The following is a 14344-nucleotide window of genomic DNA, read 5'->3' on the forward strand; positions in this document are numbered from 1 at the left end:
CCGCGCTCATCTCCGAGCAGGAGCCGCGCGGGATGGGATCGGGGCGCCGAGCGGGCCCAGTCCCCGCGGTTGCCATGGAGACGGCGAGGCCGGCGGCTACTTTCACCCCGTGACCGGGGGGGGGGGACTGGCGGACGTAGCCTTTGCTCCGGAAGAAGAGAACGAACGTCTTAGCCATTAAGCCCTACTTTGCCCGGAGGAGGGACTTCCGGTTACTTCTGAGACTCCTGGAAAGGAAGGGAAGGGCGGTCCGCGGCGTGCCGGCGAGGGGCGGGGGCCTTCTCCCCATCCCGTTTTATTTCGCGGCAAATGCGCTGCCGCGGCCGCCGTGGTGGCTAAGGGCGGGCGGAAGCTCCCACGGGTAACAACCCTGTCGTGTAGGCCGGGGATCCGGAGCTTGACAAGGCCCGAGAAATTAGCCCCCGGAAGTCGCCCTTCATGCCCGGTTCTAGGCGCTCGATCTCTATGGTTTGGGTCCGGAAAAGGAACGCGTAGGAAAGCGCAGTCGGCGCAGAGCCGGAGGCGCCCCGGCTGTGCCGGGTTCCGCTCGCCCGTAACCAGCCAGGCCTTCTCGAAGGCCAAGGGGCGGCCTAGCCGGCCTACCAGCCGGCAGTACTTAGCTGCAAGCGCCGCTTCCGAGCCGGGAGGGAGGAGGGAGGCGCGCCTTGCCCGAGTCGGGCAGCGATCGCTGCGGAGCTCAGCAGCCTCCTCCCCCCGCCCCGCCCCCGGGGCCTGGATGTTTTGCGAAAGAGGCGCCGGGCTGGAAGGGTCCAAGTCCCCCACGTGCACCATGCAGGTCAGCTTCGTGTGCCAGCGCTGCAGCCAGCCCCTGAAGCTGGACACTTCCTTCAACGTCCTGGACAAAGTCACCATCCAAGAGCTGACAGGTAAAGACGTGCTGCAGGAGGCTGCGCTGAGCCGGGGCAGGTGGAGGCAGTTTTTGGGTGGGGGGGGGGATCCCGGGGCCACGGAGCGCTGGGCTGTCAGGCGGGGCTGAGTGGTAATAGCTCAAAAGTAAGTGTAGGATGCTCTTCAGACCCCCACTCTGCAAAGCAAGGCTTCAGTAACTGCTGTTTTCTGTTTAGCACCTCTGCTTACTGCTGTTCCAGCGAAACTAGGGGATGCACACGAGGAAGAGACAACGTTGACAGAGGTAAGGAGCCTGGCTCATAAGATAACCTTTCAGTTAGTTGCTCTTTCAGGATTAGGGCAGTTGCAACACCCAGGTATGTGCAGCCTCTGGGTAGGGTGGTAAAATTGGACTGATACAGGTTCTGCACTTACATGCAAGATCAGAGGCAAGCAGGTTGATGTGTTTGTGGCGAGCACCTGTGTCTGGGTGTCATGCTGAATTTTGTTCCCAGGAAGCCTTTGTTGAAAACCGCCAGGATGGTGTGTCCCGAAGATTCATCCCTCCTGCCAGGTATTTACGGCTGTTGTGTGTTTTTGCTGTAGATTCTTATTTTCAAAAGTTGCAAACCTTTGCCTCACCTATGAAATAGGCAAGTGCAAAATTGCCAGGGAAGTGGGGAGGAAGTTGAGATTCGTTTCTCGATTGTTTTAGATCAGGGGTCTGCAACCTGCAGCTCTCCAGATGTTCATGGACTACAATTCCCATTTGGCCAATTGGCCATGCTGGCAGGGGCTGATGAGAATTGTAGTCCATGAACATCTGGAGAGCCACAGGTTGCAGACCCCTGTTCTAGATACAGTCATACATCTTACTGTGAAGCAGGGCTGGGATCTGCAGGATCCAACTGGCGGCAAAGTATATAAATATCTGTAGTCTAATCCTTATTTGTGAGACTGTCTTTTTTCTTTAAAATATGCGCTCTCCAGTATTAATCCGAATTTTAAACTGGTTCCGTATATTATTAGCTGCAGGCTGTAGCCTGTACCTGCTGTGGTAACATGGGCTGGACAAAAACAATTCTGACTCCTGTGCTAGGACCTTCTATTGGTCCTGACCATGGTATGACCCAGATGAGAAATGTGATATAAGACTTGTTTACAGAACAGCTGTTCCAGATGCCTCAAGTAAGCAAGCCAGTCTGCACATCAGTATTGATGAAGAAAGCCTTGGGATTTTTTTAACTGACAGCTCGTGGGAAAGGAAAGCCAGTGTTCTCTCAATAAAGACCCAAGTAACAGTCGGGGGGGGGGGGGGGGGTAGATCAAAAATGAGGCCTCCTTGGTCTACCTGTCATCTTTTTACAGGCAGCTGGGGCCCCAATTGTAATTATGTGATAGTGAAGATTTAGGCAAAACTCAACAGACTTTCCTCATCAGACATGGGATGTAAGCTGCCCGTTGCTCATTTTCCACTCTGGGTACCTCTTTTAAATTTAGAACCAGCCAAGTGAGGTACAAAGGTGAGCTGCTCTGATATCAGGCTTTGGTAACATCTGTGGGAATGTGGATAAAGCCGGTTGTGTTTTCCAGGATGATGTCAACAGAGAGTGCCAACAGCTTTACTCTGATCGGAGAGGCCTCTGATGGAGGCACCATGGAAAACCTCAGCAGAAGACTCAAGGCAAGCGCACTCTCAAACTTGACTGTCTTTCAGAGAAACCTTGGGGTCATTGGAGCAGAGGCAAAGCTACAAGAGGAGCAGGGGGTGCACGCTGCACCGGGCACGCGCCTGGGTGGCACAAAAATTCAGGTTTGTGTTTTTTGTATTTTTTGCTTTTTGGCCTGCAGGGGGCACAGTTTTTAAGTTAGCAGTACCACAATTTCAGGGATTTTTCAGGAGACTCTCCTGATGATACCACCCAAATTAAGTGAGGTTTGGTTCAAAAGAGGTGCCTCATCCCCCATTGTTTCTAATGGAAACTAATAGGAGATGGGGGCTACACCCTTGAGGGCCCTTAACTCTGGACCCCCTGAACCAAACATCACCAAACCTGGGTGGTATCATCAAGAAAGTCTCCTAAAGATATCCTGAACCTTTGGTGCTGTTAGCCTAAAACCTGCGCCCCCTGCAGGCCAAAAACTGAAAAAACACTAAAAATACAAAAAACACAAACGAACAGGGGAGGGGGCAAAACTCAGATTTTGCACCAGACTCCATTTTCCCTGGCTATGTCTCTGCATTGGAGTGTATGAAAATACAGAATTCAACTACCTAGAGTTTGGTTTTGCATCATACAAACTGGCATGATAGTTTTATTGTGGGAGTGTTTCACTCTTGTGGTCTTAATCGGTGGAAATCCTTTTCCTTGGCAGAACTGTCCCTTTTGCTCTCCAGGTTACAGGTGACCTGTTTGACATCATGTCTGGGCAGACTGATGTCGACCATCCTCTCTGTGAAGAATGCACTGACACGCTTCTGGACCAGCTGGACACCCAGCTCAACATCACAGAGAACGAAGAGCGAGATAGTCAAAGGAACTTCTTCCACAAGTATGTGGGGGGGGATCTTTAAAAAAAAAAAAGAGATATTTAAAGGACCAAATGACATGGATTCCAGATCGTAAGGCAATTATACCAAAGGGGAGAAGAGAGGTACTGTGTAGTGCTGCTAATTTAAAAAGTACCACATTTGTTAATTCCTTCGAGGCAAAAATAGGAACACCTGAGAGGAACTGGACCCCTTTTCCATGTGGTCACAGTCTGAATCAGGGACATGTGTGGCTTAAAGCCGTGGGTTGTAAGTCTCCCTCCTTTGCCTTCGCTGTTTTGAGCTTGAGAGCCAAGTTTACAGTATTTTGATTTCGAATACCTTTAATGGCATATAAATAGTTTAAGATTAACATTGCAAGGTAATAACAGCCTTTACAACTTCTGACGAGTTAAAATAACACCATTTAAAAATTTAGCCACAGCTTCCAACAGCTCGTAGTTGTGGCTGTTTAAAAGATACATAACCTTTTGTTTATCTGTAATGCCTTCACTTCCATGCAGGAAGGGGATTATGTGCTTCTTCTTACCTATCTCATAAAAAGGACAATTCAACAGCATATGAGATACTGTTTCCACAGAACCCATGCCACACGGGCATTTCCTTTCTTTATGTGGGATTCCAAGGTGGCGTCCAAGGCTAAAGGAAGAAGGCAGGGCATTACACCTTGCTAAGGTGATTGCTCTATGCCACTGGGCCTCAACCAGGAGCCAAGTTACAGGGGCACCGCAGGAGAGCCTGCCTAGGGGCTCATTGTGGAAAGAGCAGAGAAACGTCTTATTTCCTGGAACATGTTTCCCATTCAGGGTAGTGGCACGTGGGTCGTCTATGGATCTGTGTAAACGTAAAATCCTCGCCTCCATTTTGGAATTAAAAGCACATTGACATCTGTGGTGACCAGAAAGGCAGCAGTGATAAAATGCAGGACTGCTGCCTAATGCTTCAGTGCACTGAGGCCGGGCATCTGGTCTCTGCAGTAGTTTCTTGCCCCTCTTCAAATACTCTCGCATGGGGGTCTTTGCCTGCAGGCACTGCTTAGAAATTCTGGAACAGATGAACGAGGACGACAAGGAGAAGCTGCAGCTGGAGCTGAAAGAACTTGCCCTTGAGGAAGAGAGGTTGATTGAGGAGCTGGAGGCGGTGGAGCAGAAGCGCAGAACCATGGCGGAGGCCTTTGAGAAGGTCAGGGCTGAGGCGGAACAGCTGGACCAAGAGGAAGTGGAGTGAGTGCCCAGCTGTTGCAACGTCTCCTAGCTTGTGATTCTCTGCCTAAGTCTGTCCCGAAGCTCTTGGCTGTCTCATCTTTTCTTTGGTTTCTGCCCTCTTCCTTCCTTCCTGGCTTTTCCTCTGCTTACTTTCCTCTCTAGGCCCACAATTTCTAAACTCAAATACATTGTGTCTTCCTTTCTCATTCTCTTCATTGGCTCCCTATAACTCACTGTTAAGACTTCCCCTGGCTACATGTCTAATAAATGTTTTTCCCTTCATTCTTTCTACGCAGCAGTGGCGAAGCAGTTAAGAGCAGGTGCATTTTAATCTGGAGGTTTGATTCCCCACTTTGCCGCCTGAGCTGTGGAGGCTTATCTGGGGAATTCAGATTAGCCTGTGCACTCCCCCACACGCCAGCTGGGTGACCTTGGGCTAGTCACAGCTTTCTGGAGCTCTCTCAGCCCCACCCACCTCACAGGGTTTTTGTTATGAGGGCAAGGAGATTGTCAGCCTCTTTGAGTCTCCTACAGGAGAGGAAGGGGGGATATAAATCCAAACTCTTCTTCTTCTCCTACTGCCTCCAAGGTGAGAGGACTTGTGCAACCATATTCTGGTTCAGATGCCGGTGGTCCTGGTGAATAGTCCAGGGTTTGGGGAGAGGTGGTATCTCATACCCAGGAAGAGTAATCTTGTCTCCCTGATTGCTTCCTGGAGGTACCAGAAGGAGTACAGCGAGTTCAAGCGGCAACAGCTGGAACTGGACGATGAACTGAAAAGTGTGGATAACCAGATGCGCTATGCCCAAATGCAGCTGGACAAGCTAAAGAAAACCAATGTATTTAATGCCACCTTCCATATCTGGTAAGTTCTGGCTAGACTTGATGCAGTGAGGGTATTAGATTTGTGATGTAGGAGGAAACCTCAGAGGGGCTCTGCTTCTGGCCGCCTCCCTTCTCTAGCTCAGCTTTTCTACCTTTTTTAATGATTCCTGGAATTTTCTCACCTCCACCTCTCCCAGTAGAGCCCTTTCCAAGGGGCCTCTTTCTTCTGAAAGAACCTGCATTATTCAGCCTGGCATGCAAGTCCTTGGGCTATCAGGGGTCTGCAACCTGCGGCCAATTGGCCATGCTGGCAGGGGCTGATGGGAATTGTAGTCCATGAACATCTGGAGAGCCACAGGTTGCAGACCCCTGGCTAATTCATGGCCTCGTCCCTTGCAAACGTCACAAACTGTTTCAGTGGTAGCTGGGCACCAACCCAAACTTGTGTCTATTAGGAGCAAGAGCGTTTTGCTTTAAAGGCTCCTCGTTGAGCCAAAAAGAATTGGTGTCACAGGTAGGCTGTCTGGGTTGGAATAAGCCAGGGGTGGGCAATTATTTTTTCCATGGGGCCGCATAAGAAACAGAAAATATTGTGGAGGGCCGGGCCAAAAGGCGGGGGGGCGAGGCGCTTTTGAAAGCCCCGCAGAAGTCAGCAGCCAAGGCAACCGGCTTCTGCGGGGCTTTCAAAGGCGCCTCGCTCCCCAGCAAGGCAGGGGGGCCAGTCAGGGTCATCCGGCAGGCCGGATGTGGTCCGCGGGCTGTATAATGCCCAGGTCTGGAATAGGCAGATGTAGTTGCAGCACCCAGATGTTCTGCAGGTGGAAGAGATGCTGTTTTGGAAGGGCGGGCTCTCTCGTCGATGCTGTTCTGCAAAGTTCAGTTCGGCTCTTAGATGTTCTATGGAACTACCCTGCGAGGCTTCCGCTAAGACTTGTCTGATGCCCGCTCTGTCTCGCGCAGGCACAGCGGCCAGTTTGGCACCATCAACAACTTCCGCCTGGGTCGCCTCCCCAGTGTGCCTGTGGAGTGGAACGAGATCAGTGCCGCTTGGGGACAGACTGTGCTGCTTCTCCACGCTCTTGCCAATAAAATGGGCCTAACCTTTCAGAGGTAGGTGGGGGAAGCAAAGCTATATCTTCTTGATGGCTGAGCCATTCAGGCAGGAGGACTAAGCAGCTGCCCTCAATTTCTTTCAGGTACCGCCTCATCCCGTATGGAAACCACTCTTATCTGGAGTCTCTTACAGACAAATCCAAGGTAAAAAGCTTGGATTTCTTTACTAAGATCTTGCTGATGTTTTTGAAACAGCTTACAAGAAACGGACCCATAAAGAAAGCGTCGAGAAGCCTTGCATCGTATGCTGCTCAGTGGCTTCCGTGGTATTGTACCAATCTAAACCAATGCGCACAACGATAGCTTTCTAAAATGCAAATGCTAAATAACGTATGTTTACATTTTACACATAACAGGGCAACCTTCCGTTGGGAGGTATTAAGCGATACCTCAGTTCATTCCGTTTGGCTGTACATTCCACTCATTGTTATTTAAGGTGCAGTTCCATTTCTCCACTTTGTACTCTCTCCTCCAGAGTTAGCTTCCAAGAACTTGTGCCATGTAAAATGTAAAAAAATGTTATTTAGCATTGCATTTTAAGTATCGTTGTAAGATTGGTTAGATTGTACAATACACGGAAGCCACTGAGCAGCAGACGTGCGTCACATTTTCTTTGCAGTCCGTTTCTTGTAAGCTCTTAAAGGGCGCACGTGACCCTTTCATTCATTATTTTCGAAACAGCCTCAGGCTTTGAGAAAGCGACGGAAAAAGGGTCCATTTTCTTGTGGCGGGTGGCAATTGTGCGCTCTTGCTAGCAGGTGAAAGAATTCAAAGGACGCGGTCAGAAAATCTAAGCCATGGAACATATTTCCACATAATCTGACAAGGAATGGGATGAAAATTGCTCAGAGAAAAAATAAACGGAAGTTTGTTTTTCACATATTCTATCTGGCTTTCCTGGGGGATTGGCTCTCCATTTTTGACTTGGTGTTCTTTGTGGGAGAGAAAGTTTGGGGTTAGCTCCTGCCAGCTTTTTCCTTAGCCTAGTTCTCCTAATCACAGTCCCAGTTCTACATGGTTTGGTTTTTTTAAAACTGTAGGTCCCGTGATATTTTGAACGGTCAAAGGAGGACTCTTCCTCCTTTTTCAGTAGCAGCGAAGTTTGTTGGACCCAACCCTCTTTCTCTTTTCAAGAACCTGAAAGGATGAGTGTCCGTAAGTTCTTAAGGCATCTGCAAAACAGTGTGTGTTTGTTTCTGGCATCAGTGTTTGTGTCTTCAAGGAATTGCCCCTTTACTGTTCAGGCGGCTTGCGGTTTTTCTGGGACAACAAATTCGACCACGCCATGGTAGCGTTCCTGGATTGTGTGCAGCAGTTCAAAGAGGAGGTGGAAAAGGGCGAGACCCGCTTCTGTTTGCCTTACAGGTAATACAAAAAAAGTCTCATTGCTTCAAGAGAAACTCAGAGTCCTTTTCTTAGTGGCAAAAATACATCAGGATAAAAAATGTGTGAACCCTTCACATTAGGCATAATTAAAGGATTTCATTGCCACAGGTGGTTTTTGAGACCCTTGGCTTCCAGAGAGGCCACATCGTCCATTCAAATGCTGTTGAACTTTAAATCTGCTATCCAGGAGTGGAACAGCCATTTCAGAGATCTGCTATCCAGTAGTGCAGGGGTCTGCAACCTGCGGCTCTCCAGATGTTCATGGACTACAATTCCTATCAGCCCCTGCCAGCATGGCCAATTGATGGGATTTGTAGTCCATAAACATCTGGAGAGCTGCAGGTTGCGGACCTGTTTTATGGTAATGACCAAGGCAAACTCTATGCTGGGGATAATTAGGAAAGGAGTTGATAACAAAACTGCAAAGATTGTCATGCGCTTATATAAAGCCGTGGTGCAACCGCACTTGGAGTCCTGTGTTTAGTTCTGGTTGCCACATCTCAAAAAGGATATTGAAGAGATAGAAAAAGTGCAGAGAAGGGCAACGAGGATGATTGAGGGACTGGAGCAGCTTCCTTATGAGGAGAGGCTGCAGCGTTTGGAGAGGAGACGTCTGAGGGGGGATATGATTGAAGTCTAAAATTATGCATGGGGTAGAAAATGTTGACAGGGGGAGAATTGTTCTCTCTCGTAATACTAGAAACCAGGGGGGCATCCATTGCAAGAAATGCTGGGGGGAAGAATTAGGCCTAATAAAAGAAAACAGCTATCTTCATGCAACAAATGTGATTGAGTGTTTGGAATAATGCTGCCACACAGGAGGTGGTGATTAAGTACCAGCTAACATGGAAGTAGCTTTAAAAGGGGCTTGGACAGGATTCGATGGAGGAGAAGTCGATCTATGGCTCCCCAATCTTGATCACTCCTTGATCTGAGGATTGCAAACGCCCGGGAGCAGACCAGGTGCTTTCGGGGCGAAATGGGAGCAGCAGAAAGCCAGGCGCTTTCACCTCCCTGCCGCGTGAGCTCCCAAAGGCACCTGGTGGGCCACTGCGAGTAGCAGAGAGCTGGACTAGATGGACTCTGGTCTGATCCAGCAGGCTAGTTCTTATGTTCTTATGGTGCCAGGGGGTGCTGCAGGCCTGCATGGCGAGGGACCAGCCATGGGCATGTCCTTCCAGGCGAGGGCCTCTCAGGTGAAGGGGCGGGGCCTGGCTGGCTGGCTGGCAGGGGCTGATGGGAATTGTAGTCCATGAACATCTGGAGAGCCGCAGGTTGCAGACCCCTGCAGTAGTGGAACTTCCATGTTCTCAGATCTGCGATTGAGAGCCCGTGCTGGCCCCATGACTGCTGCTGCTTTCCCCATGTGCCCATGTTGAAAATGATTCTTGTTGCTTGGTTTGAAGCATTGTAAGAGACGACTGATGGATGCTTGGGAAGGTGACCCCTTGGGTCTAGGAGTCATCCTTCATTGAGAGAGCCTCATGGCTGCTGTCTTGAAGATCACCCGGAAAGCTGTTCTTTAAGAAATTCTTCTTGGGCGTGGGCAACTGGCTGCAAGATTAGGATTTCAACTTTGGGTGAGGTTGCCCCTGGATTTCCATTTGACACTGGAATGATCTCGTGGAGGAGAACCCTCTGCCTGAGCATGTGGCCGGAGGCTTCCCTAGAGGGCAGGTCCCAGGGTGACAGCGGCAGGCCTCTCATTCATCCCTGGAGCATTTGTGCCTTCAGTGTGTTTTTCGGGGTTCTGTTCTGTCGCACATGATTGTTGTTTATTTATTTATTTATTCGATTTAATAAACTGCTCTACCCCCAAAGGGCTCAGGGCGGCGTACATGTCAGAGCAAACACGGCAATAATACCAGTGCACAAAAGGACAAATTGAATAAACATTAAAATCCATAAAAGCAGTTAAAAGCAGCAACATAAACCAACCACCCCTTGGCGGGTGGCATCCAGTCCTAACCCTGGGAGGAGACTGATAGATCACTGAAAAAGAATTTTTTTTAAAAAAAATTATACACTCTCTGTCGATCCAGCTTTTAGGTCTGTCCCTAGATTGCCTCGGTGTTCGTTGCCAGTCGTGTAATTTTGAAAAAAAAACAGATTTTACAAGGGATTCCAACCCTACGATCGTCTCAAGAACTAAGTTTTCAATGATCTTGTCTTTCATGGACCAAACTCCTTGGGAGCCCAGGATATCTATACACACCCCCTCCATCCTTCCGTTCCACTTCAGTCTAGTATATTGTGGGTAGATTTGTTCGAGGGAGGAAATAATGTCTTCTGTCCAATTCCAGGATACGGTGGAGAGGAAGGTGATCACTCAGCAAGTAGCTGTCTACGGCAAATAGATCAATGCAACTTGCTATAAGGGGAGACTGAAAAAGAATAGATGGTACATGGAAATCCCAAAGGGAGGAACTCAGCAATAGCTAAAAGCCTGGTGGAACAGCTCGGTCTTACAGGCCCTGCAGAACTCACCAAGGTCCTGCAGGGCCCTAGCAGCTGGAGGAAGAGCGTTCCACCAGGCCGGAGCCGGGGCCATAAAAGACCTGGCCTGGGTAGAAGCCAGCTGCATCATAGAGAGGTGGGGGGCCACCAGTAGATTCGCCTCAGCCGAACAGAGACGCCGAGTTGGGACATATGGGGTAAGGGGGTCTCGAAGGTATGAGGGCCCCAGGCCATGAAGCGCCTTAACGGTACCAGCACCTTGAAGATGATCTGGAACTCCACTGGTAGCCAGTGCAGATGGCACAGCACAGGGGTGATGTGATCCTTAGCTGACCTGCCTGTAAGAAGATAGGTCACCGCATTCTGGACCAGCTTCAATTTCCGGATCAGTCGCAAGAGAAGGCCCGCAAACTCCTTGTTTGGTCTCAGCTAAATTTTGCAGGGGTTTTTGTTCTGTGTTTTCCTGGCTGACTGCAGGAGAGTATTTTGCAACATTTACACGAGACAATTGGCTGAGGAACTGTGGATTTTCTTGTTCAATCAGGGTCTGGTAGTTTTAACTGCTGATGTTTTGCCTGTATCTATGACAGGCATCTTCAGAGGCATGTTGTTGTGAGATGTTTGTCTCCATGGTAGTGTTGTGGAAAATTTACAACAGCCAGTCAATTCTGGTTATGAACATCTTTGGCAAGACATTGAACGTCAGAGGTTTGAAGAGAGCCAACGTCCGTCTGCTGCTGGCATCCGGCTCTCCCTCCTTTTTCTTTGAGCCAGAACAGGGGAGGGAACAGAAGTGCTGAGCAGGGAGGTTGCTTGAAACAAGAATGGAATGGAGAAGGGATTGGTCTAAATGGGCCAGTGGCTTTGAGAAAGGCCCTTCACCTTGGCATTGATGGCACAATTTCCTCCTTTAAAGTGCGCGTCCACAGGACTCCGAGGCCGTGCTGTGAGATTTACTATTTGGATGCATCGCATTTGCTAGACAGAGAGCCCTGCCACTGTTGTTCTTGCTGTTATGCTGCCTGGGCTGTCTTTCAGGATTGTTCGGAGTCTTTGATTTGCATCCCAGAAGGTAGACCTCCACTGATTTTGAATTAGGCTACTTGAGTTTAACGTATCTTGCCAGTGCTCAGAGGGACATCGGTTTGTTTTCAGCCAGCATTCACGAACGATGGCTTTTGCCTCCAAGGCCTAATTGCTTCAGCCACAACATGTGCAGCACCTGCGTATTCTAAATCCAAATCCTTTATTAGGCATAAAACCGGAGTGTGTCATGAATTCCAAATACAATAAAAAGATCATTATTGCACAACTTGCAGTACACAGAGTAAAAATGTAGCAACAGCTTCAGAGATTTCAGCATTAGAGTTATTTAGAAGCTTAGCCATTTTTGTCTGATCAGAAAGGAGCATAAATCCTGTTGGTAGTACAGTTCTCAAATCAGTTCTGATGTTGTTGTATTTTGAACAGTGAAGCAGAATATGAGAAAGTGAATCAGTTGAATTAGGACAGAAACGACAGCAACGCTCATTTTGTGGGATATTAGAGAAGCAACCTTGAAGATGTACTGACAGAAAAGAGTTGCACCTTGCTCTAGTCATGACCCATCTGCAATTGTAATTAACAAGATGTTCCAGGTATATAGCAGGGCTAGATTTCTGAGGGATAATCCCAAAGAATATTGGAGAGCAAGAGCTTTGCGCTTTGCTCAGGAGAAATTGATATTCTTGATCAAATAATCTAGACTTTAAGCGATGGTAAATCTCCGGAGCGGTGAGCATTTGTAGGGCCTCCCAAGAGAAGCCCAACCTGCGTGTTCTTTAAGGTGGCTTCAGAGGCATCTGCTTTCAGAAATATGGGGGGGGGGGGGTGTTTGAACAACCCAGTGGTAGCGTCTTGTTTATGGAATGAGGAAGGTGCTCATGTTGTATCATTCAGGCCTCTGGTGAAAATGTCATATTGCAAGGTTTTTGAGTAGTTTAAAGCAAAGGGCCCGTGGCACAATGGCAGAGTATTTCCTTTGCGTGCAAAAGGACCCAGGTTCTGTCATCTCCAGTTAAACAGATCCCCGGAGGGCCATTTGCCAGTCACAGATCAGCTGTCTGACTTGGTCATGCCATTTCATGTCAGGAAGTATGACTTGAGCGGTAGCTTCATGTGCTCACCCACAAGGAGGCTGTGAGTCAGTCAGTGATTTACACAAAGGCACGTGTGGACGGTTTGTAAAATAGATACAAGCTGAATGGCCAGTGGGGGTGGCTGAACGGCTGAGCTTGCGGAAGGTCTCAGGTTGGATTCCTGGCATTTCCCGTTAAAACTATTAATTAGCAGGTTGTGCCGGAGGAATCGCTTCCAGTCAGAGCACAGGGTACTGATCTTGCTAGACTGAGGTCTGACTCAGTTTACTTTCTAGGTAGTCACTCCAGTTCAAGGAACTTGTTTGGTTGTCTTAGCCTGGGGATTTGGAAGCAGCTAAGAAGTTTTGACATTCCTATATTCCTGTGGTGGCGAACCTTTGGCACTCCAGATGTTCATGGACTACAATTCCCATCAGCTGGCAGGGGCTGGTGGGGATTGTAGTCCATGAACATCTGGAGTGCCATAGGTTCGCCCCCACGGACCTAGTAAATCTGATCGGGAACAAGATGGCGTGCGCACTTGGAGTTTTGAAGCCTGACACGGCCTTATGTTTCTCCCTTGCAGAATGGATGTAGAGAAGGGCAAGATCGAAGACACGGGCGGGAGCGGTGGATCGTACTCCATTAAGACGCAGTTCAACTCTGAGGAGCAGTGGACAAAAGCCCTGAAGTTCATGCTGACCAACCTGAAGTGGGGCCTGGCCTGGGTCTCCTCCCAGTTCTACAATAAATGACGGAGAGCGGAAGGGGGGGGGGGGGGCGTCTCAGAGTAGAGCCGCTGGTTGTGTTAAGGCTGGCAAAAGCAGCGTTTGTCCCGTAACCTTCCTACATCTATGACTATACAACCAAAAAAAAACCCCACAACAAAAACTGTAAGACATTTTTTAAAGTTTCACTGTCAAGTAGAATGAGGCCAAATGGCTGGATTGTCCCTGCCGTGACGTTGCAATTCAGCAGCGAGGAGGAGGCTGGGCTCAGCTGGGGCTAGCAAAGGAGACTGGGCCCTTTCTGAGAAGTCTTGGCAGACAGCTGTGCCCTCATTAGTGCCGGCAGTCTGGTCACTGCACAGAGGTACACAAGCAAGCGCAAAAATAAATGAAACCCAGTTTGTAACCTGGAGGATTGCAGATTGCTTATTTGTCATAGACGGGCTAAACCTGGCCTCCCCACCGTTTATAAATCCTTGTTTTCCTTCTGAGATTAACTCCAGAAGTTCTTCAGAACAAAAATGCTGTAAGTACACAGCAGTTTGTCCACTTTGTCTGTTCCACCCAGCTGTAATTCTCCACTGCTGCTGACACTGTGGATTGCTTTCCTGTAAGTAGATTCAAGGCCCTCAGAGCAGTGGTGGGATTCAGCCGGTTCGCACCACTTCGGCAGAGCCGGTTGTTAAAACGGTGCTTGTAAACAATCAGTTGTTACATTATTTGAATCCCACCACTGGTCCAGAGGCTGTCTCAGGAGCAGAGATGCTCTAGTACAGGGGTCTGCAACCGGTGGCTCTCCAGATGTTCATAGACTACAATTCCCATCAGCCCCTGCCGAGAGGCCCTCACCTGGAAGGCCATACCCACGGTCGGTCCTCGCTGCGTAGGCCCACAGTGCCCCCTGGCGCCGTAGACAGTCCTTGGTCATTACCGTAAAACGGGTCTGCAACCTGTGGCTCCAGATGTTCATGAACTACAACTCCCATCAGGCCTTGCTGGCAGTGGCTGATGGGATTTGTAGTCCATGAACATCTGGAGAGCCACAGGTTGCAGACCCCTGCCCTAGTAACATTTCTTCCTTTATTTCAGATATTTAAAGCAGATGGCAAAATA

At 49.1% G+C, this 14344-nt stretch overlaps 1 protein-coding gene across 2 annotated transcripts; it reads left to right on the forward strand.

The window, feature by feature from the left end:
• Nucleotides 1-187: 187 nt before the first annotated feature.
• Nucleotides 188-13641, forward strand: BECN1 (beclin 1). 2 transcript variants are annotated; one of them, XM_048517095.1, is made up of 11 exons: nt 188-887; nt 1086-1153; nt 1365-1423; nt 2443-2533; nt 3248-3402; nt 4429-4623; nt 5324-5470; nt 6391-6540; nt 6627-6687; nt 7766-7908; nt 13090-13641. In XM_048517095.1, the coding sequence occupies exons 1-11, from the start codon at nt 737-739 to the stop codon at nt 13256-13258; spliced, it is 1389 nt and encodes a 462-aa protein (XP_048373052.1). In that variant the 5' UTR covers nt 188-736; the 3' UTR covers nt 13259-13641. The 2 variants fall into 2 exon arrangements, 1 of the variants encoding a protein (XP_048373052.1); XR_007246231.1 differs by having other exon boundaries at nt 227-887; nt 7788-7908; nt 13090-13221.
• Nucleotides 13642-14344: the final 703 nt, after the last annotated feature.

Source organism: Sphaerodactylus townsendi, linkage group LG15, assembly GCF_021028975.2.
Source record: "Sphaerodactylus townsendi isolate TG3544 linkage group LG15, MPM_Stown_v2.3, whole genome shotgun sequence".
In the NCBI taxonomy this organism is placed as follows: Eukaryota; Metazoa; Chordata; class Lepidosauria; order Squamata; family Sphaerodactylidae; genus Sphaerodactylus; species Sphaerodactylus townsendi.